Source organism: Halichoerus grypus, chromosome 2 (genome assembly GCF_964656455.1).
Source record: "Halichoerus grypus chromosome 2, mHalGry1.hap1.1, whole genome shotgun sequence".
Lineage (NCBI taxonomy): Eukaryota > Metazoa > Chordata > Mammalia > Carnivora > Phocidae > Halichoerus > Halichoerus grypus.
The window spans coordinates 150,186,586-150,209,707 of record NC_135713.1 but is presented as its reverse complement, the minus strand read 5'-3'; the positions used below and the strand labels follow the sequence as shown (position 1 = coordinate 150,209,707).

Genomic DNA, 23,122 nt, shown 5'->3' with positions numbered 1-23,122 from the left:
TAAAGGGCTCTTAAAAATCAAGAGGAATAAATGAAAAATGGACAGAGACATGAAAAGAGGGAGGTCATAGGAGGAGATGCACAAACGGCCCATATACACAAAAACCCACTCGTGTTCACTTGTAAGACAAGTATAGATCGAAACAACACTGGTACCACCTGCTAATCTGGGGCCCGACCGTTCCCACGGCTGACAACACTCGCCTGGGGGACATCCCGCTTCTCACCATTCCTGCGGGGACTGCAGGAGGGCTGCACCCTGTGGACGCGGTTCGACCACTACTGACCAGACAGGGGTCGAGCTGCCCCCCAGCAATCTCACCTCTGGGGTTCCACTGTGAAGAGATGCCCGCACGAGTGTGAACCGCACACGCACAGGCCATGCTCCGCAGCACTGTCCCGGGAGCGCGGTGCCGGTGGCCACACGCTCCGAAGAAAGCTCAGCGCGCACGCACGCGCTGGAGGACCCTGCAGCCCTGCTGTCCCGGGGAGGAAACAGCTGCACAAAAATGAAAGCAAGGTCCGCGGAGAGTATGCGCCACGGGAGTATGCGCCACGGGAGTGGGTGCCACGGGAGTAGGCGCCACAAGAGTAGGCGCCACGGGAGTATGCACTGCGCTATCTGCAGTGTAAGAAAGACAGAAAATAAAAACAGGTATGCAGGGGCGCCTGGGTGGCTCAGTTGGTTAAGCGACTGCCTTCGGCTCAGGTCATGATCCTGGAGTCCCGGGATCGAGTCCTGCATCGGGCTCCCTGCTTGGCAGGGAGTCTGCTTCTCCCTCTGACCCTCCTCCCTCTCATGCTCTCTGTCTCTCATTCTCTCTCTCTCTAATAAATAAAATAAAAAAAAATAAAAATAAAATAAAAATAAAAAAAAACAGGTATGCATTTGCTTCTTGTCGTGGGAGAGGGAAGAGAAGGAAAGACAGACACACAGGGAGGGTCAACCAGAGCTAAAGCAGAGCAGGAGCGGATGGAGGACAATGAAGGGAAATACACCTTTCAATATAGTTTTAACTTTTGAGTTAGGTTAACAGTGTACGTATCCAGAAAATGAAACAAACTAATGGAAACGAACCCTCGATTGAATACGAAGAGAAAAAAATGAACATAACCGCATATCAAATTCATAGGGTGACTTCAGAGAGAAAACAAATAATGTGAGTAACTTTGAATCCGATATTCTGTGCAACAAATAATAGCAGTAACTTTGAATCCTTGAATCCGATATTCTGTGCGCCCGCCCGGAAGGCCGTCTCCGGAGGGAGTGAGGGCGTCAGCTTCAAATTATGACCCGTGGTCTGTGTCTTGTAGAAGAAATGTGTACATACGTGGAAACTGCTGGGAGTCAGAGCATAAAGAGGGATATAAGTACAGAATGGAGGGCAGGACAGATGAATCCTGGGGTGTTGGATTTGAACTGGAGGGACTGCCGTCCCTGGAAGCATCTCTACACGAATGTCTTAGCCGCGTTCACCGGAGGGGCCTCGACACACGACACCCAGCGCCCAAATCCTGATCGATAAATAGGAGCTCCCCCTGAAAGAGGCCGGGATTTCTCGAAGGAATGACTGATTCCAAGTTCAGGTCAAAGGTCAGCCCGAAAGCAGGGAGGTGCCCGGAGACTGGCGGGGACACACGGAAAGGGCTTCAGAGCGGTTGTCTGCCAGTGGGCAGAGCTTGAACCATGTGAGCACGACGCTGAGGGCTACAACACACCGAACAAAACCGAGAAAAACACCAAGAATCCATGAGTTTAAATGGAATTTAAAAATCACCATTTTCAACGCCCAGTATAATTACAGATTATAAATATCATCCATCGATGATTCTTGGTGCAATCAGCCAAGCCTACAGCACGAGCCCCTCACGTGCCGCCACGTTTTCGTACTTGTGCCAAGCTGGTCTCACCTGGATCTAGTCGGGAGGAGCCAGAAACGCCCAGCGTGGGGCGCAGCCTGGGAGCAACCTGCCTGGGCTCCTCCAAAGAGTTGAATGGAAAATAGACAATAAATGAAATGTGCAGGGACTGTTCTGGATTAAGACACGGGAGAGACATAGCAACCGAATGTAACGTGTGAACTCTGATTGGACCCTGGGGTTTTTTAAAAAATTTTTTAACAGCCATGAAAGCCATATGGGGACGATTAGAGAAATCTGAACACAGCTCGCATACATGTCTGATTTCTGAAGCATGCTAACACGTTGTGTGTCTAGGAGAACATTTATATTCTCGGTGGGTGTGTGTTTAAGTCTTCGGGGGTGGGCGTCATGATCTCTGTACGTTACGACCAAACGGCTCAGCAAACCGGAGACAGAACAGGAACACGGCAGAGTGTTAACAGCGCAAAGGAAAACACACATTCACCGGACTCTTCTTCCAACGTTTCTGTAAACGAGATTTTTCACAACGGAACCTTGGGGAACACTGATACTTCTGATGCTCCAGGACACTGACCAGGAGAGGAATCTTGGGCCTCTCCCAGCAAGCCTTCCATGAATGCCTAGTTCACAGCACACGCAGGGAGGGCAGTGAGCAGCTTGGGTAGCCCGTCCACAATGCACAGGTGCAGGAGACTTGCGGATCCCCAGGGGGGCAACACATAGTGATCACGCTGCCATCTGCTGAGGTAGCCAACACTGGAAAAGGAGCTAATTTTAGACGGAAAGGAGGTGAAACACCCCATTGAGATGGACCTCCACTGACTCCCAAAGCCCACGGCAGCCCGGGGCTGTGACCCCCCGATGTAGGAGACAGAGCACAGAGCGTGGGACGCAGGGAGCAGAGAGGAGTGATGGATATAGGAAAGGAGGCCATGCCGGAGACCAGGAAGAAACAGCCAGCGAGGCGGGGGACCAGGAGGCGTGGGTGAGGCCACGGACACCAGGAAGAGGGTCCAACCCGGCCAATAGCACTGAGACGTCAAACACGCCAGGGACACTTGTGAGTGATTGACACACGGGTCTGTAAAAAACAAGCGCGTACCCCTGCCCACGTGACGGCCCTGGATCCACCGGAGGGATGACCCCGGGGAACCCAGATGCACCCAAATGCTGCTGTCATCCCCCCCCCCCACTGCCGCCAGCCCCCTCACCTGTCCTACTGCTTCAGAGTCCTTCCAGCTCTTTATCCCACCTGGTCCGCGTCTCCCTCCCACAGAGGCTGCCCAGATGCCCAGAGAGCCCAGCATTCTCGCTCCCTCCTCCCTGGGTGTTCTCCCTTGTTTGTTTGGTGCTTTCTAGGGAAGAGGCAAGCCCAGGCATTTTTCATGTGCTCTTTGGGCCAAAGCAGGACCAAGAACCAAGAGATAAGAGATCAAAGGCTCCAAGAGCAAGGGAGACGAGACAGATAGTCATTTATCTGTCTCATTTATCACTTAGCAGGAGCCATGATCCACAGTGGTGCAGAGGTGAGAGCAGGCCAAGAGAAGGAGCGCAGAGGGCTCGAGTTGTCCATCAGGCAGGCACAACGGATTCACCAGAACACACAGGTCACCCGTCACCGGTTCAAGAAACCCAGTCCCGAGCTGGTTCCGCTGGGTCGGTACGACGTCCCACCCCAAACTGACCAACTTTACCAGCATTTTTAGCTGGCCACCCAGTTACCTGGAGTCCTACAGAGCTGGTATGGCTGCAAATAACATCCCCTGCCTGCCTCCTCCGGTTACCGGGCACCCACCACCGCGGCGGGGGAAGCTGAGAACTTTTCGTCATCTCGCCCATTTGCGAAATTCACTGGCTTTAACAAACTGTTCCCCAAACACCTGGCCTGTCTGTGCTCCTCTAACCGGCATGTGCTGTATCATATTCAGAAAGTGCTTATAAGCTCTCCCTTGCCTTGAGAAATAACCCATCAGCTGTCAAAAAAGCTAAAGCCCATCTTGGCTCTGGTGAAACGTTCACGTCAGGGAAACACAAGCCGATTTGGTCAGATTTAATAAGTTTTAACCAAAGCCAGGTGAAGGACTCTGTCTGGAAAAGCAGGAGAATCTTACAAGCACTCTGAGAAATAATTTTCTCCGGGGAGGGGAAAAAAAAAAAAAAAAGATGTGGGACCGTTTGTACCCTGGTGAAAAGGCACCTGAAATTGGACGTCACAGAAGGGAACTTTCATGTAACCCTGAGCCCACGCTGTGGTTGCAAATGTCCTCAGATATGCTGCCTTTCTGCATTTTCTGCCCCAGCCTTGGAACCCACGGGCTTTGTGTCCTAGAGGGAATCAAGTTTAAAACCCACTAAGTCGTGAGAGCCCTCGCCAAAGACCACAGACGAGATCATCATAGAACCTACTTTAAAGATATCTCGTCTGTGTCATTCTGAATGTGAGACATGAAGAACACCACTCCTCCGGTTTAAGAGAAATTGTTCCTTACTCTGGCAGGATCTGCTCTATTTTATGTGCAAAGGTGCAAGGCCACGTCTGCATTTCAGAAGAGCTCCACTTAACACGTGTGAATACTCAGTAACATATAGAAATCCTTTTGTATAGAGCCCTGGTATTCCCAAATTGGCTTTAGGTTTGAAACCCTAAGCTGCAGCTTGGAAAAAAATAAATAACAGGCACCGTGTCTTTGCTAATAAGAAGGCTCACCCTCCCGAGCCTCCAAGAACGAGAGGGAAAGGGAGGAGTTCCCACTGTGGGGAAATCTGAAGGACGGAATAAGACTTTAGCCCCAACAAACAAATCTGCGGAGCTTCTGCTCACCCTCCTGGCAAGTTCTGTCACGTCCCTCCTCACACCCCAAAGAGCTCATGCCATGTCCCTCCTCACACCCCAACAAGCTCCCACCATGTCTCTCCTCACACCCCAACGAGCTCCCACCATGTCCCTCCTCACACCCCCACAAGCTCCCACCATGTCCCTCCTCACACCCCAACGAGCTCCCACCATGTCCCTCCCCGCATCCCAACGAGCTCCCACCATGTCTCTCACACCCCAACGAGCTCCACCATGTCTCTCCTCACACCCCAAAGAGCTCCCGCCACGTCCCTCCTCACACCCCAAAGAGCTCCCGCCACATCCCTCCTCACACCCCAAAGAGCTCCCGCCACGTCCCTCTTCACACCCCAACAAGCTCCCGCCATGTCTCTCCTCACACCCCAAAGAGCTCTTCCCCCACAAGGAACACGCATGTGAGTCTGAGAAGGCACACCGGCTCTGGCATTTGGGGCCCGTTGCACGAGCTGAAGACATATTAACTCCTTAAGGAAAATTCTAGAAGTCTGTGCCTAAAATCCACCCTAGTTGAAAAGGGTTCCTGAATAAGCTAACGGGTACGTTTGTGGAATCTAAAGACGTGCTGCTAGAAGCCTAGCACGAGCACCTGTGAACATAAACCAGTGCTCCTCGATGGGACCACCGCGGAGCTGGCCGCTTCTGGCCGCGGTTACCCCACACCTGCCTGTCAACGCCCGGAGCGGGGACTCGCAGTTCTCGCTCCCCCAACAGCACAGACGAGGGAGACGGACCAAGCAATGCGCAAATGTGGCTGTCCACTTCCCTGGCAGAGTTTTAGGGACAGAAGCAGATGAGGGGTGGGGGAGGGAATTTAAGCAGATTTTCACTGGAAATGCTTGCAAAATCTCCTGTCCACAGGCCCCACGTCTACCAAACAGAAAGAACAAATCCAAAGTGAAGTTTGACACATCTTTATGTACGGTCAACGGTATAGATCCACGTATTTTCCATAGATACCTGCAGCAAATCCCCTAAAAAATGTGAACAAAAACTACCTCTCTGCACAAAGGGCCTCGTCCTTCCCTAAAAGCGTTAACCTGCTGAGAGCCTATTCTTAGCCAGGCTCCCGGGAAGGAGGGGGCGCTCTGGGACCAGGCGACAGCCCTTCCCATCTCCCCAGAGGACCAGGGTGACTTGAAGGTCATCTGCTGCCCAGGACCTGGGAGAGATTAGATGGCTTCTTCCCAAGACGTGGTCTTCCGTGTTAGGCTGCTGCCGGAGTGTCCTCCCCGCTCCTGGCAGAGGCCCAGCGCGAGGGAGGAGAGGAGCCCACCACAGCGCGGGGGTGTACAGAACTCTGGGTATTGTGATAAAACACCTGGTAACCAACGTGCCCCTGTGAAGCCAACGTATCAGATTCACCCGCGGGAAAACGATCTCACATTCCAGAATCCACAGGCAAGCCTTTTATTGGAAGGGAGATAATCACTTAGCACCAAGCGCGCTCTCTGGCAGCTCTCCCTCCTCCGCGGAGCCCTGGCCGTGGCCCACGCAGAGCACGGCGCGCAGTGCCCACATCAAACAACACAGCGGGCCGGACGGCCTACCACACGCCACAGAACAGCAGTGCGCTCACACCACACAGCGGGGCCGCCCCGCTCAGGGAGCGCCAGCCGCCCCACAGTCTGCTCCCGCTGGCCCTGGCCACCCAGGCCCCACGGGCTTCACTCAAAGCGACGCAGGTGGTTGTAGAGCGACTGGACGTAGGTGAAGACGCACATGGGGTCCGGCTTGTGGCCCATCACCATCATGTCCTCCACCTCGATGAGGCGCTCGCAGTTGGCCAGATTCCTGAAACACAGAAGCCCCGTCAGGACAAGGGCCCCGGTCACCAGCCAGGCCCGCGGCCCCGCGGCCGGAACTGCGGCGCCCCCCACCCCAGGGCCTTCCGATGACCCCGGGAAGTGCTGCCCAGACCCCTGCATCCAGGGACCACCAAGTCAACTCACTTCACAGACTTCTGGTTACAAGTGTCAGTGAAATTAAAGTTCACTTTCACTAAATTCACTTATAAGTGTTAGAATTCTATTAGTGAAATTTTAGTTTAATTTAAAAAGACGTTTCCGCTAAAAAATTGAATGTACATCGACAGGATGTGGAAATTCAGCACAAACTATAAAATGTAAAACAAAGAAAGTAATAAATTCACCCAGGCGGCTCCTAAACGGTCTCCTAAAACGTTTACGAGACGCGTGCTTGGAGACCCGGCACACGCAGGCGAACGTGCCCGGGGTCGCACAGAGGGGCTTTCTGCCCCCGAGACTTCCCCACAGTGCTTGTTTCTCCCCCCACCCACCCCACTTAAGGCGGGCGGGAACCGCTCACCCGATTTCACGACCTGCTGGCTGACGGGTCCCAAGGGCAAGGTCAGGAAGTTGCCTACACCCCCTTGGCCCCCCGGCCCCCCTCGCCGCACACTCTGGGAAACGCTGGTCTAGCCTTGGGCCCTGGTGTAGACGGGAAGCTGGGCGTTCTCTGGGCTGGAAAGCGGGTTCCCCGCCATCCCCGGCTCCCGTGGCAGCACCCCCAGTGACGGGTCAGCGCCGTGCCCTAAGAGCAGGTGTCCTTCCAAACGCTACCCCGTGATTCCCAGGGCGCCAGAATCGCAGGCCTGGTGGGGTCAGGTGGCACCGACTGGGCTCACATGCCCACACCCAGTGCTGTCAGCGTCCGTCCCCCCGCGGCTGAGCGCGCTTCATGGTCCCAGGTGCAGGACCTCCTCCCCCGTGAGCAAGCAGGTGACTGTCGGGGTTCACGACCCAGCCCCGTCCTTCCTGACTTGGGGTAAGAAAGACACATCACTTCTCCTAGCCTCCGACTGCCCCGGCTGGTGTAACCGCCCTGCGCGGCGTGGCGGGGGGTGTCCGTGCCCGCGAGCCGTGCGGTAAACGCCGGCGGTGCTGGTCATCTCTGTCATCGTGCTCGATGTAAGGAGCAAGCGCGTGGACGGGAAAGGTCGGCATTTGGAATCTGAGCAGCTGGGTTCAGAGGCTAGCTCTGCTCCTCACACCCCCGTCCTGGACTTGCACCCCGGGGCCCGCAGGCCAGTGCTGGGGGCCCCGCACACGGGACTGGAACACGAGCTCGGGGCCCCGCCCTGCGTGCTGGCCAGACGCCAGGCCTCCTCTCAGACCCCGAATGTCAGTGAAACACGGACATCTGTCCCGGATGGGCCCACTGCCAACTCCCCCTTGGTCTGGAGCGGGTCCCTGTGAGGGAACCCAGTGGCTTCGTGAGGTGATGGGGGGCTTGGCCCCAGTAAGGGCACCCTGGCATCCCCAACGGGCCAGGGCGGGGCTCCATGTCGGGGAAGCGTGCGCTCTGACAAAGGACAGGCCTGTATGGGTGCTGTGTTGGTGGGGAGGGGCTGCAAATCCAAGGCCTTCTGACCTGAGTGCACCTTCCCAAGCGATCAGTCAGCACCTGCCCACCCACCCGCCCACCCAGGGCTGCCTCCCAGGATCCCAGGTGAGCCGACCCCGCACGTACACCGGGCCATCCCCCCGACGCTGGGCTCCGCGGTCCCCAGGTTAAACGAGAGCCATATTAAAATCCCGACCCTCAGCCCAGAAAGAGAACTGAGTGCCGGCCTCTGAGCACCGGGGAGGAGGGAGGTGCTCTCTCCTCGGTGGCCCGGCTCGGCTGGCTGTCCTCCAGGCCCAGACCAGGGGCCCTCTTCCCCCAAGGCCAGGAAAGTTGCCCTCACATTTCTCATGCTAGTTTGCCTCTGGGTTCTTCCTACCTATTGGCCCCACAAGTCCATCCTCAGCCTGATTTTTTCCCACATCTCACGCTGGAAGAGAATCTTCCGAAAAATCTCCCTATCGCGTCTTTCCCCGAAAATAAATAGCTCAAAGGACACCAGGGACTCTCTCCTCTGTGCTGGTTCTAGCTTCTTTCCCCCCTTATTACCGGAGGGTGCCCTTACCGGACTTCCGCGATCAGGGTGGTGGTGGGGACGGGCACGAAGGCCTCACCACGGCCTCCGCCCCCATGACCCAGACGGGAAGCTGTGGGCAAGGTCCCAGCTTCCCAGCAAACAACCAGGGCCCTGGTCCCCACCCTGCCAGCCACACGGTCACGTCAAGACTCCTAGAAGCTGCATACACAGGCTGAATGAGATTTCAGAATCAGGATATGAGAAGAGGAAGATGATGATCGGGACAGACTTTTATAAAAATACGTAAGTCTCAAAATATCAGAGGCCCCAATTGCCCTAGAAAGTTGATGCATAACTGACAGAACGTTGCATGAAGTGCACACCCAGTTGCCTTTTAAATCAACAAGCTGCTTTTGTAAACGCCACACCAGCTTGTTGAAAGAACTCAGACGCCACAGAACAGTCCAAAGGAAAAAGTACTATCACCTTTGGCTGAGTTCACGTGGCTGCACCTTGCCTGGGGTTAAGAAGGGTTCAGAGGATTCTCCTACTCCAGCTCTATTCTATCTTCCGTCCACACGGGGTTGGCCTGTGAGGGACGTGGAGGAGGGACCGGAGAGGTTATTTTTATTTAAGCCTCCTCTAAATGCAGATGCCAGGCTCGGACTACAGCCTCCTGTCTGGTTTCAGACAGAGACACATGGGCACTACAAATAGCCTGAAGCCCCTTCGGCTTGGGCGTAACCGGAGAGCAGGACACATTCCCCGCAGGGCAAGCGGGAGCCTCGGGCCACACATCCGGCTCTGGCCCTGCCCTCGGCCTGGGGCTGCGGGGGGCAGGGTGCAGAGGGCAGGCCGCCACACACCCACCGCAGCCCCTTCCATAAAAGGGCTGGTCTTCCTGCTTTCCAAGCCCGGGACACCTGTCCAACAAGGGAGCTCACTCCGCTGTCAACACCGCATTGCTCGCACAGATTAGGCCGCGGGGAATCTCTGGGACGGTCCGTGACTGGGAGGAGGGGCAGCCCCAACCCCTTACACGGCAAAGGTTCCCCAGGCATCTTTGTGTCTCTACGGCCCTTGCTCGCAGAAGGGTCTGGAAGCACTTCCTTCCTGATGGGAGGTGAACCCCGTGTCTGAGGGGCCTGTCTGTCCTCCATCCCGCACCGTCTGCTCCTGACCAGCCTGCTGTCCAGGGAACCAGGTGACCCAGGCTGCCCCTGTGAGGTCATCTCCCGCAGGACTCCCAGGGGAGGCCCCTTCCCAGACCCCGAACAAGCTCCCCACACAGGCCTGCCTGGGGCACCCCCCCGACCCCCCTCAAGGCGGCAGAAAAGCAGGAACTCATCTCAGGAGCAGGCAGACCATCCTCCCCTCCCCAGACACGAGCAGGCCACAGGGAGGCAGGGCCAGGCTGCTGACCCCGTTTGCTCTGTGGGGAAGAAAGCAAAGCTCGGAGCGGCCTGCACCATCGCCTCCCAGACTGGGAATAGAAGAAACATGCGTTCCGAGTCTGGAGGTTCCATGAGCCCAACCCTCGTGCTGGGAGAGCGTAGCCGCAGACGGCTCTGGCTCTGGCTGCCGGGTTTGGGGGGGGGGGGGGCTGTGTTCCCTGCAATCTGCAATGCAGGGATGCAGGACCACCACTCTCCCTGCTCGGCCCAGCCTGCTCCAGGGCACGGCCCCCTGGTCCTGACGGAAAAGAGCTCCAGGGGCCACATGCGGCCTCGCCGGCTGGGGTGGGCCTCCACATGCCCACGTCAGGGCCCCAGCCCCGCACACGCGGTCCACGGTTTGACCACCACCCTGCCTGGGCTCCCAGCAGCTGGGCCTCCCCCTGCGAGGCGCCCCTCCCCAACACCGTGCCGTCCCCCTTGGCTCTGCTTCACCACCGTCTGGGTCCAGTTGCATAACACGCTCCATCCAGAGCTGTTTCTGTGATTAGGATGACAGCTAATCCCAAGCAGCCAAGAAAGAGAAAGCTTTTAAAGGATACAAGGAGTTCTTGGGACCCCAAGGGGGCCCAGAGTCCAAGCGTGTCGCCCGAGACCACACCACAGGGGCAGTACCAACATTCCTACAGCTCAGCCAAGAAGCTCCGAGCCAGGGTCTCCATCCCGTCCCCAGAGCGGGAGCTGTGGCTCGGCAGAGGGGCGGCGCCCTCAGCTTCCCTGGCCAGGCCCAGGGTCTGGGCTTGGAGCGCGGCCTCCCCCTGCTCAGGGCACTGGGTGGGCACGCGCAGATGCTCAGGGGGCTGATGTCACCAGGCAGAGAGGCTGCGGGAGGAGAGATAAGCATTCCCTCCAGGAAACTCAGCTTTGGGGGACCTTCCTTCCCTCTGACCTTCTTCCCCTTGATTCCTGGAAACTGAGCACCAGGCGGCCCTAAACATCCTCCTCTGTGCCCCGTCTCCAGGCTCCCCGGCCCTCTGCGTCCTGACGGTGTTCAGCCAACAGGAGGCCCTGGCGTGAGGACAGAGCACTTCCTCCCAGCCCCCTGACTGCAGGCCACTGGGAGCTGGTCCATCCACAGCCCTCTCCCCGCAACTGCTCTCCGGCACCCCCAGAACGCCAGGCAGACCAGCCCCGGGGACTGCCTGCGCCCCCACCAGAACCCTGGTGCACCGCAGGCTGCCCCGAGCCGACCATCAGATCCCAGCCCCGAGCCGACCACCAGATCCCAGCCTGGGGATCCCAGAACCTCCCCCCACCCAATCTCCCCCCGGTGAGCGGGTCTGAAGAAGGAAGCGATTGCGTATCAGATGCCAGAACAGCATTTAGAGAAGCAAAATCGACTTATTGCAGACGTTTTCAAAATGTCTCCCAAGCAGATGTTATTCTATTTCCTGCTCACCCAAAAGCAACGGTATCTCCCCACCAGCCCTGAGAGGACAGACGGGGTGCCCTGGGAGACCCCACCCCACGGCCCCCTGTGCCCTGTCGGTCGGTGGCTGGTCTCCCAGACGGCACGCACACCAGGGACCAAGGCACCTGGCAGGAAGGGCAGGTGTGGCGAGCCCTCCTCAGCAAGTCTGGGCGACCCCCCCACCAGCTGTCCGGCAGGCGGGCGGAGCGGAGGGCCTCCTGTCCTGCCTGCCTCATGCTCCCCCACCCCCGGGGCAGACGCCGGCTCAGGACCCGCCCCACTCACTCAGCCATGGAGAAGGCCAGCTCGAAGTTCCTCTGCGGCTGCGCGGGGCTCAGGGCGCTGTAGTCGAAGGCGTCAGGGAAGAAGGAGTGCACCAGGGCGCAGAAGGCCATGCCGTCACTCCAGCTGGAGGAGAAGTTCTGCAGGTCCACGTGCTTCCGGCCGCCGGGGGTCAACGCAGGGAGGTGAGCAGGTCCCCCCAGCAGCCCCTCCCAGCGCCCACCCAGTCCGCAGGAGGCCCCAGGGATCCGGGCACGGGCTGCGGGCAGGCTGCGGCCAGGGCGGCCCCGGGCTCACCTGGTAGCCGAGAGTCTTCTTGCGACACCATTGCAGCAGGAGCTGCTTAACGCTGCCGGCGCCGACCCCGAAGCTCTGGGACCGCTTCAGCTCGGCCCGCGCCTCGCCCTTGCCCCTGTGCCAAGAGCCAGCCTGCGGCGGGGCGCTCCTCCTCCCAGGGCCGGCCAGGGTCCCCAGCGTGGCCGGGTCCCCGGGAGGATGCCCCACCGGCTTTGCGCCCCCGGGGAGTCCCCTGACATCAGGCAGGCCCGCCCTCCCTCCAGCCCCCAAGCCCCGTCTCTCCCACACTGGGAATCAGGGGCCCCGAGCCCGCATGGCCCCCCTTCCCTTCATCCAGCTGCCCCAAGGCCACCCTCACTGACAGGGTTCCTTCCTGGCCAGAGAGGGGGTCCTCTTCCAGGGCCGGCGGGCTCAGTCTCCCTCCCTGCTGGGAGGGCGCCAGGATGGGCGTGTCCCCCCCCAGGCCTGGGTCCCACCCCGCACACGCAGGTGTCATGCCAAGAGCTGGATCCCTATGCAAAGACCAGCCCTGTCTCTCCAAGGGCCAGGGTGTCACCCCACAGCTCCCCCTGGGAGCCCCTGTCATGCCCAGGAACCAAGGGAAGGCGGCGGAGGGCGGCCTGGGCCACCCCTGGGACGAGGCAGGAGAGGGGCTCTCGTCAAGGGGGATAGGCAGGGCCAGCTCCGCTGAGCTGCGCCCGCCGGGCCCCCATCTGGGGCTGGGCCCCCACACTGGGCATGAGCGTCCGTACTTGCCCACAGTATCCTGCTCCCACTTCTCGAACAAGGCCTTCCGGGCCTGCGCTCCCGACGTGCGGGGCAGCGTCTGAGACCTCACCAGCTCCCGGCGCCGGGCCTGGGCGGTGGCTGGCGGCGGGGGGGACGGGGGCGACCAGGGCGGCGTCGCCAGGGGTGGGCTGAGGAGAGAACCAGCGTGTCGGGAACAGCCAGGCCCCCAGGGCCCAGGGTCCCCCCGCCCCACAGAGTGACCGAGGCAAAAGAAGTGGCAGGAACAGAGAAGGGACCAGCCCGCCAAGCGGTGTGGGGATCCACTCTGTCCAAGCTCCTGCTGGCCATAATCACCCAGCCCTCAGCAGGTGCCAGTTCCTGTGGCGGGCAGGGCGGCGTACCCCAGACCCCCCGCCCCCACTAGATAAGACCCCCTTTGTTTCCTTCTCAACAGTTTGCCACAAAGTCACAAATTTCCTTTATGATTGCAAGAAAAGCCAAGTCCGCCCCCCACCGCCCTCCCAGCTCCAGTCTCAGTCCGGCTGGCCTGGGGGGAGTCCCCACACACCTGCCCCAGCCCCGGGGCCTCTCCAGGTGCCTCCTCCATCCCGTCTGGGCAGGAAGCACCCGGCGGAGGGAGCCCCGCCAGCCGGGACGAAGACAGCCTCCCACCTCCTCGATCCTGGCCCAGACCTGATCTGAGGAGTCCACGCAGACACAGCTGCGGCCGTATCCAAACAAGACTGTCCAGGGGGAGGCCTGCCTTGCCTCCCCTGCACAACCCCCCCCCCCACCACTGCCCTGCTGCCCTGGCTCTCAGCTCTGGCTCAGCACAGGGTCCCTCCCTCCGCTGGTGGCCGGGGAGCCCGAGGCCATCCTGACCCACCTGTCGCTGTTCCTGCCTGTGGACGCTGCCCCGTAGCCGGTGCTCGACCGCGGGACGGAAGGGTTCTTCTCTGCGGGACGAGGAGAGAAGAGAAGTAGCCCTGGGCGTGGGGGACCAGCCGCCAGCCCCCCTCCCCTGCCCCGGCATCAGTCCCTGGACAGTCAGGTGCCCCAGGCTCCGCGGGCCCCACCTCGGCCAACAGTTGAGGGAGAGGAAGCTGGGAACATAGAACAAGGACATAAAAGCCCTGGTAGTGTCCCCACCCTGAGTTTGAGGGCACAGGGCCTCCCGAGCTGTGTACCCAGCAAGCACTTTGTTCCCAAACCCTCATTCTGGAAGCCCCACCCCAGCACCAGCAGCGGCCTGACCACAGGCCCAAGCCAGGCCCAGAGAAGCGCGCCAAACTGTGCGGGGTGCGAGCCCTCTTCTCCCCGCACGGGCCTGTGGTCCTGACTGAGGGATGTGCCCGCGGGGACGGGCCGCGTGGACAGGCTCGGGAAGGGGTTGCAGTGGTGGGCGCAGGTGGGGCTGTGGCATGGCCCCAGCTTTTCTGGGTCTCTTGCCAACCCCCCGGGCCCTGAGCCCTGCCTGCCCTCCCACCTTGAGGTGGGGTCCGCCCCCAGGCCATGCTCTCCTGCTCCTACCGCTGGGACCGGGGGTCCAGGGTGTGGTGGCCTCACTGGGGCTTGAGCTCAAGCCCCCCAGGATGGCGGCGGACGTGGGCGAGACAGCCACGGCTGAGGTCTCCCCCGAGAACCTCTCAGAGACCCGAGTGACGGCCGTGACGGGCTGGTGAGGCAGCCGCAAGGGGAGGCTCACGGGGCGAGGCTTGGGTGGCTCTGGCGCCAGGAACGTCTGGGCAGCCTCCGGGGGTCCATCGCCCAGACCTGGAACACGACCAGTGGGGTGGGGTGCAGGTCAGCCATGGCATCCAGGAGGGCTCTAGACTCCCCGAACCCTCCTCCCACCGCCTCCAGGAAGGCCTCCCTGACCTCCCTCTTCCGGGGACGCCTCGACACTCCAACCAGAGTTTACGTCTACTGCAAACTGCCCTCACAGTCAGCTCAGTAAACACCAGCTATGCTTCTCACTGCGTGGACGATTCCTCAGCCCCTGCTTGCATTTCTCCAGAAACAGGGAAGCTCATCACCTTTCGAGAGCTCCCGTTTCCCTGTGTTTAAAAAGCTCTACTTCATCCTGAGCGAAGCCGCCCTCCTGGCAGCCTCTCTACCTGTCAGAGTCCAGGGTCAGGTCCCCTCCCAGCCAAGGGCTGGCCTGGCCCAGATGCAAACCTCCCAGCCACCCTTCCTGTGCCGTCGGCCCCTACCTGCCCCCGGCTGGTGCCCATTCTCGATGACGCACGAGTCCGAGGCCTTCCTCGTCTCCAGCTCGCTGGCCTCGTCCTGGTGATCCACACTCTACAGAGACACACGCCACGAGGAAGCCCCGTCAGGTAGGGCTCGCTGCCCACCCCCAAAATTGCTGTCTAAAGCCCCCCCCTTGTTCTGGGGGCAAACAACACTCATGTTTGAGAGGCAGCCCCTAGAACATACTGTAGTGGGCCCAGGCCACACAGCACCCTGGGGTGGACCCAGCCACACAAACATGCCCAGAGTGCCAGGGACAAAAGATCAGGAGCAAGGGTTCTGAGCTGTGTACAAGGTGGCCCAGCCTTCTCCCAGACTGCTCCCCAGGCTGGGAGGGCCTGCTTCCCCAGGCCGGATGGGCCTGCTCCCCAGGCCGGGAGGGCCTGCTCACGCTGGCAGGGTCTGCTCACGCTGGCCGGGAGGGCCTGCTCCCCAGGCCGGGCGGGCCTGCTCACGCTGGCCGGGAGGGCCTGCTCCCCAGGCCAGGCAGGCCTGCTCCCCAGGCCGGAAGGGCCAGCAGGGCTGCCGCTGTGGAGACAGCCATAAGCAGAAGCGTAAGGTTCTCTGGGCCAACACTGGGCACGGGGACCGAGGACTTTTCGTTGGACCCAGAGCTACAAAATTTGCCCGGGTGCCTGGAGTATGGGGGCCTGACAGGCTCCTTGGGGTCCCTCCAACCCAGGAGCCACCGAGGGGCCTGGTTTCCCGGCCGAGCCGCCGACTGCTGTGTCGCTTTGCTCAGGTCTTGCCCCTTCTGGGTCTCGGTTTCCCTGCTGGAGGCAGGGCGGCTCCACACCGACCCTCTGAGTGTCTCGCGGCTGTCAGGCCCTTTTGGTGGGCATGCCACTTAACCAATGTGCTCTGTCCTCCCAGGTGCGTGCTAACAGCTCTCGTTCGGTGCACAGAACCCGGGGGCTCAGCAAAGGGGTATGAGAAGCAGCTGACGTCCGTGGCCAGGAGGGATGTTCTCCTCCCTTCTCCCGGTGAGGATGTGGGGAGGGCCCAGAGTGTCTGCAAGGCCGGGGTCTGGGGGTCTGCCTGACAGGAAGGGGATCGAGGCTGACCACTACCAGGCCTCTCCTCAGAGGCCGCGATGGGCACCTGGAGAGAGTGGCCATCCCCTCCACTAGACACCGCCGAGGTCTGCAAGGTTCCCAGGTGACTAACAAAGCCCATCCCGGGCCCCAGGTGGCTCAGCCGCTCCCGCAACCAGGGCCAGCGTGGCCACTCTGCCGGGGGGCGGGTGTCGGTCGGGAGCCAGGACCCCGAGCACACACCGCCAAGCCAGCCTGACAGTCATGCCTGCGACAGACTTCCTCCAGCCCAGTGGGTCAGGGAGGGCTTCCCAGAGGCGGCAGCGCCCAAGCCAAGTCCGGAGTGAGCCAGGCGGACGAGGAGGGGCGGCCGTTCCCAGCAGAGTGACTGTGTGTGCAGAAACAGGCCTCGAGGCTGCAGCATTCCCATCCAGCGGCGGGGAGACGCACCGTGCAGCCCCCAGGGTCAGCCCAGAGGGGAGGGGACACGGGGCGTGGGCGGGTAAAGGGAGGAGGGCTCCCAGCTCTGGGGGCAGTGAGTGGATGCGGAGGGCGGGGAGGGGTGAGGCCTCTTCGAAGCCTGGGCTGCGGATCCGAGTGGTGAGGAGGAAGGGAGGAGCGCTGGTGGGAAAATGAGGATTTGGGTTTGGGACACGCTGAGTGTAAGATGCCCCTGGGGCAGCAGGGACTTGAGGTCAGGAGACGGCTGGGTGTCTGAGGCTGCAGTTGAAGAGGAAGGACGGGGGGAGGACAGGGGGAGGATGGAGGAAAGACGGGGGAAGGACAGGAAGGACGGGGGAAGGACGGGGGAAGGACGGGGGAAGGACGGGGAAGGACGGGGGAAGGACGGGGGAAGGACGGAGGAAGGACGGGGGAAGGACGGGGGAAGGACGGGGGAAGGACGGGGGAAGGACGGAGGAAGGATGGAGGAAGGATGGAGGAAGGATGGAGGAAGGACGGGGAAGGACAGAGGAAGGACGGAGGAAAGACAGGGGAAGGACGGGGGAAGGACGGAGCAAGGATGGAGGAAGGATGGGGAAGGATGGAGGAAGGACGGAGGAAAGACAGGGGAAGGACGGGGGAAGGATGGAGGAAAGACGGGGGAAGGACAGGAAGGATGGGGGAAGGACGGGGGAAGGACGGGGAAGGACGGGGGAAGGACAGAGGAAGGACGGAGGAAAGACGGGAAGGACGGGGGAAGGACGGGGGAAGGATGGAGGAAGGATGGGGAAGGATGGAGAAAGGACGGAGGAAAGACAGGGGAAGGACGGGGGAAGGACGGGGAAGGACGGGGGAAGGATAGAGGAAGGACGGGGGAAGGACAGAGGAAGGACGGAGGAAAGACGGGGGAAGGACGGGGGAAGGACGGGGGAAGGACAGGGGAAGGATGGAGGAAAGACGGGGGAAGGACGGGGGAAGGATGGAGGAAAGACGGGGGAAGGACGGAGGAAGGATGGAGGAAGGATGGGGAAGGATGGAGGAAAGACGGGAAGGATGGGGGAAGGACGGAGGAAGGACGGAGGAAGGACAGAGGAAGGACGGGGGAAGGACAGAGGAAGGACGGAGGAAGGACGGAGGAAGGACAGGGGAAGGACGGGGGAAGGACAGAGGAAGGATGGAGGAAAGACAGGGGAAGGACGGAGGAAGGACGGGGGAAGGATGGAGGAAGGATGGAGGAAGGATGGAGGAAAGACGGGAAGGACGGGGGAAGGACGGAGGAAGGACAGGGGAAGGATGGGGGAAGGACAGAGAAAGGATGGGGGAAGGACGGGGGAAGGCAGGAGAAGCAGGAGTCTTGAGTCCCGAGCACAGCAGGGGAAGAGCGGGTCTGGGCACTGGGCCTGGGAGGGGAGAAGAGGCATCTACAGAGGATGAGCGGAGGGAGGGGCAGGGAGACGAGCAGCAGAAGCCTGGGGGCAGAGGGGGCGTGTGTCAAGAAGGCAGGCGTGCCCACAGCGCCCAAAGGTGGCCTGGTGTCAAAGAAAAGGTCGCGATGAGATCCAGACCGTGCCTGTTGGGTTCATCAGAGAGCCCGCTGGTGGGTTTAGGAACTGAATTGGGGGGGGTAGCTGGGGGAGACTCTGGCATGAGGGGAGACGGCGGGGGGCGGTTAGAGGGGCTGTTCCAGCAGAAGAGGTGGGACAAGGGACCCTCTGCGGGGTGGGGTCCCTGCAGAAGTGAGAAAGGACAGGACTCAGGTGACCCCTCAACTCCTGGCTCAGGAGGGCGGGGGAGCGGCCAGGCCCCCTCACAGGTGCAGTGCAGAAGGGGGGTATCTGCGAGCACCCCTAGAGCTGGTTTGAAGCCAACTCAGCAGAAGTCCACCCTGAACCCCAGCCCCTACCTGTCACCAGGGCCAACTCAGCTCTGGGGTCCCCGTGTCCCCCCACCCTCCCTGCTCTGGTCCAACCGGTGCCACAGGTCCAGGTAGGAGCCTGGAGGGACAGGCGGATGGTGAAACCATTTCTCAGGAATGTGGGTCTCTATGGCGGGGCCCCAGATGCCTACCCCTGCACGTTGCAGGTCCCCCACCCCTGTGACGCCCCAGGGGACCAGACACCACAACCAGACAGGAAGTAGGTTCTGGGCCAGCCAGATTCCCGTCTGGGGTCTCAGCTAGACTGCAGCCAGGGTGGGGGCTAAGCCCAGACCCCCCGGGTCCCCTGACCCTCACTCGAGGAGAGGGCTCTGTCTGTGTCGCAGGCCAAGGGGCTCTTTGGAGACCACCTCCATCCCATGGGCACACAACCAGCCGTCTAAACCCCCACGCTACTAAAGGCAGTGGTGGAGTCAAGGTTTGGGACCCAGGTCTCCTACCCCAACCCAAGACTCTGTCCACAAAGCGCTCTGGCCTTCCACAGAAGAGAGGACAACTTGGCACGAACTTGCCCCCAGGAGCCTGGGGCAGCACGAGCCCCTGCCCTCTGAGGGGGAGGAAATGGGGTGACACTGGGGTAACCAGCCCAGCAGGACCTCTGTGGGACAGAGCCCTGAAACCAAGGAGCTGGGCTGGAGCAGGCACATCCCTGGGGCTTCAGCTCCCTCTCCCAGCACCGGGGGGCAGCCTGCCTGGGCCCCAGGTCCTGCGGAGTTCCCCTTCTGGGCTTTGTGTGAAGAGGAGGGGCCCCCCTGCTAGGGAGTCCAGGCCTGGGGACATTGGTGGGGAGGTGCGGGCGAGTGATTTCAGGGACTCCGGAGACACAGTCCTCTCTCTCACTGGGAAGTTTGTAAACACTTTTGGGAGGGCGGGCACATTTCAGGTGTTCTCAGTTCTGCCTGACCTCCCCCACTCCGTGGGCAGCCCTGGAGTGACCAAGCCCGCCCCCCAGACTGCTCCCCGCCGCCCCCCCAAGGGGTTCTCAAAACTCAACCCAAATGCCGGCCTCCGGAGCGGTGACCTCTGCTATCACACAGCGCGTCTGGGGGGAGCAGATAAGGGAGTCTGGCTTCTCTCGCAGGCCGGCCTCGACCCCGAGCTCCTGGCAGCCGTCCCTGAGGGCCTCCACCACCTCCGCCCCGAGAACGCACAGCTGCAGGAAACAACCCGGGCCTGGCCTCAGGCGGCCGCCGTCCACCACAGGCCCCAGCCCACACGCACCCATGTGAACGGATCTGCTGACGGATCCAGCAGATGTCACTGCTAGAAGAACGCAGTCCACCCAGCGCGAGGGGCCCCCCCAACCAGCCCGGCCCAATCCCCCCTGGTTTAGACACAGACAAAGCGAGGAGAGGCTCCCAAGGCCCCACAGCAAACGTGACAAAAGCAGCTCCTGTCTGCTCCAGGGACTTGGGCCTCCTACAGGGAGTCCACCCTGGTTGCTCCCACTGGCCGGCCCTCTCCCTCCTCCCAGAGCTTCGCTGGCTACAGCTCTGTCTTCTCACTCCCTAGCAAGGTCAAGGTTTGTGAGCTCGGAAGTGGATTACTTGATCAACTCTTCCCCATTAAGTTCAGGGTGCATTTCTACGCTAAGTAGGACCCAGCTCCAACACCTACAACCCCCAGTTTGAGACGGCAGAAAGCAAAAGTTTCTCTAAATCTTGCCGATATCAGAGGGGCGGGGTAACCGCAGCTCTACCTGGACCCTCCCCCCACGACACAGACACGGGGTGTGAAAGACAGCCGGCAGCCCGGTGCCCGGCCTGAAGCCGAGTCCCTGTGCGTGACCGAGCCGCTCTTCGCAGCACAAGCGGGGATGCGCACACAGCTCCACATGGCCCCCTTCGCTGCCAGAAACCGGCTGGGAGCGTGCGTCAGCGCTGGGAGAGGTGGGCTGCGTGACAAGTGGGGACCAGCGCTTCCGAAGTCAGGCAAGGGGAAGCTGACCCCCCCCGGATGGGGACCCTGACAACCCTCCCGCAAGTACTCAGCGATGCTTGCCTTTCTGAGGCCCGCAACCTACTTTCCAACCGGGTCTCCGTCCCCGTCCCCCAAAGAGCCACAGCATCCCTGCTGACCCCTGACCCCAACCTTTTGATTTCCAGGGCCTGCTGGCTCCCTGGCATCTCCTCCATCTCCACCCAGGACTCCTGCCTCACCTTCTCCTTCCGTGCACTTGCCCTGAAGACCTCGCCCACTTCAGGGCTTCAACTGCTAGCTCAGCTCTGGCGTCTCCCGGACGTCCAGCCCCGACCACTCCCGGCACCCCAGATCCGTGGTCCACCCGCTCTGGGGCAGCTTCCCATGGATGTCCCGTAGCCCCTCACGCGCGGCATGACCCCAGCAGATCTGTGACCCGGCAGCTCCCCAGGCAGGCTCCTGTCTGTGCCCAAACACCGCCTCCCCCTGCCGACTCCCCCTTGCAGACCTCGCCCCAAGGCAGCCCCTGGTCTCCATGCACCCACCCCCGCCCCAGGTCAGACCGTCTTCTCTCCTCGGGCCATCCCACTCAACCCACCCACCCTGTCTCCAGCCACCCTCCACCCTGACACCCATCCTTGCGGGAGCTTGCGGATGGCTACCCTGTCCCTCCCTGCCCAGCACCCCTCACCCACCACTCCCATAACCAAGAGGACCAGCTCACCTCCGGTGAGAATGCCCACTGAGGGGTACTGCTGAGGCAGATGACTGGAGAGCCCCCTCCCACATGTATGAGCAAGCATGTGCAAACACACGCTCTTATACACATGACACGCACGCTCTTTTTCTGAAACCTTGGGCCCCTGCTTCGGTGAGCATGTGTGTTAGAACTGCAGAAACAGCCGATGACACAGTTTATTAAGCATGGGTGAGCTCACAGAGGTGATTTCATACCATGGACGTGTAGCATGTTGTACTCACAGGGCAGAACCAGACACTTCACACCGAGCACCGGGCCACCCAGAGGCTCTACCACCACCACAGGTTGAAGGATGCCTCGCCCCCAGGGACAAAGCCCGGCTCCCTTACCCAGCACCCAGGGGGCCCTCACAATTCACCCCCCCCATCCCCACTGGGCTCCCCTCTGGCCAGGCAGTCCTTTTAGCTCTGCGGGGCCGGCACACACAGCCCCCATCCCACCTCCACCTGCACCCCAGCAGGAGCCCTGGGCCTCCGGCACAAAGGCCTCCCGGGACACCCCCTGGGAAGGCACACCCGCTCTGGGGGCCCACAAGGTTGGCACTGCTCCGTCTGGGGCCATCTCCCACCCGGCTGGGAGCTCCAGGGGCAGGTGCAGATCTGATCCCCTCCTCCCGCCCCCTGAGGTGCAGCCCAGCCCACACAGGAGATCCGAACGCATGAGGGATTGAACCGAGGAGGGGCAGCAGGTGCAAACGACTCAGACCCAGACCCTGGAAACCCAACCCCAGAGCACATGCCCGAGCAGAGTGGAAAACCCCACCTAAGGGCCACCGCACACACCATGGAAACATTCTCACCTGCCTCTCCAGGAAGCCCCATGCTCAGCGGGGTGACCGGTCCACACCGGTCTCCACCAGCCCCAGCGGGGTCACTGACCCCAGGAAGCCAGAGACTGCTCAAGGCTGGTTTCCCGGCTCTTCTAACCCTCTGCCCGTTCCCAAACGCGGCTGCCCCGACCACGTTGTGTCCTCTCTCCCTCTCTCACACACACAGGGGGCCTGAGTTCTCAATCTGGGTTAATTAATAACGGGAGTCGTCAGGCCTCAGTGAAGCGGCAACGCGGGGGGCCCGTGAATGGAGGTGGGGGAGTCGGGGGCTGCTGGCCATTCGGACACGCCGGCGGCGAGGCCCAGGCGTTGGGAGGCGTTGAAACGGTCAGGGGCCCCATCTCAGCGCCCAAGCCCTTAGCGTCACGGGACAAAGGGGAGAGGGAGACAGAACTCCGGGCAAACAGGGCCCGGCCGCAAAGAAAGGAGGGGGCCCGCGACAGGTGCAGCGGGCAGGCTTCGCCGTTCCTCTCCCACTCCCGAGTGGTGGCCGGACCCCCACAGCGAGTCCCAGCGGCCGGCGGCGGCCCCCCCGGCCCAGCAGACGCGCGCGGGCGGACGCACGCACTCGCGGAGGAGGGGCGGCCGCAGGGGGCGCGCAGCCCCACGCCCCCCGCGCCCGCAAACCGGCGCCCGCGCTCCGCGGGGCTCACCTGGCTGCGGCCGGACAGCGAGAAGGTGGCGTGGCTGGCGAAGCGTGCGCTGCCCAGGCGGGGCGCGCGGCCGGGGCCGCCGGGCGTGGGCGGAGGGCTGGGCGTGCCGGGAGTGCCGGCCGCGGGGGACGGCCCGGCCCCCAAGCCCAGCGCCTCCACCTGCCGCGCCAGGCGCTCGAGCTGCGCCTGCAGCCGCTGGTTGTCGCGCTGCAGCTCGGCCACCGTGCGCGCCAGCGGGCCGGCCAGGCGCAGCGCCTCGGCCACTCGCCGCTCCACGCCGCGCTGCAGCCCCTGCATGTCCTCATGCAGCGCGCGCACCGCGCCCTCCAGCGCCGCCTCGTAGCGGCCCAGCGCCTCGCGCACCGTGCGCGCTTCCTCGGCGTCGGGGCCCGGCTCCATGGCCGAGCGGGGCGCGCGCTCCGAGCGCCGGCCTGGCGGGGAGAGAGGTCGAGCTCCTCCGCAGCTCCGCGCCGCGACTGGCCGCCCCGGGCTGGGTTCGCCGGAGG

The 23,122-nt window shown here is 61.7% G+C and overlaps 1 protein-coding gene across 2 annotated transcripts; it reads right to left on the bottom strand.

Annotated features, from left to right (window-relative positions):
• Positions 1 to 6,128: 6,128 nt before the first annotated feature.
• Positions 6,129 to 23,122, bottom strand: SMTNL2 (smoothelin like 2). Of its 2 annotated transcripts, XM_036078403.2 has the most exons (8): positions 22,617 to 23,122; positions 15,004 to 15,094; positions 14,321 to 14,563; positions 13,677 to 13,746; positions 12,814 to 12,978; positions 12,062 to 12,176; positions 11,768 to 11,919; positions 6,129 to 6,528 (listed from the first exon to the last, which is right to left on the bottom strand). In XM_036078403.2, exons 1-8 carry the CDS (start codon positions 23,013 to 23,015, stop codon positions 6,402 to 6,404), a joined length of 1,362 nt encoding a protein of 453 aa, XP_035934296.1. In that variant the 5' UTR covers positions 23,016 to 23,122; the 3' UTR covers positions 6,129 to 6,401. The 2 variants fall into 2 exon arrangements, 1 of the variants encoding a protein (XP_035934296.1); XR_004912861.2 differs by lacking the exon at positions 6,129 to 6,528 and having other exon boundaries at positions 11,886 to 11,919; positions 12,062 to 12,978.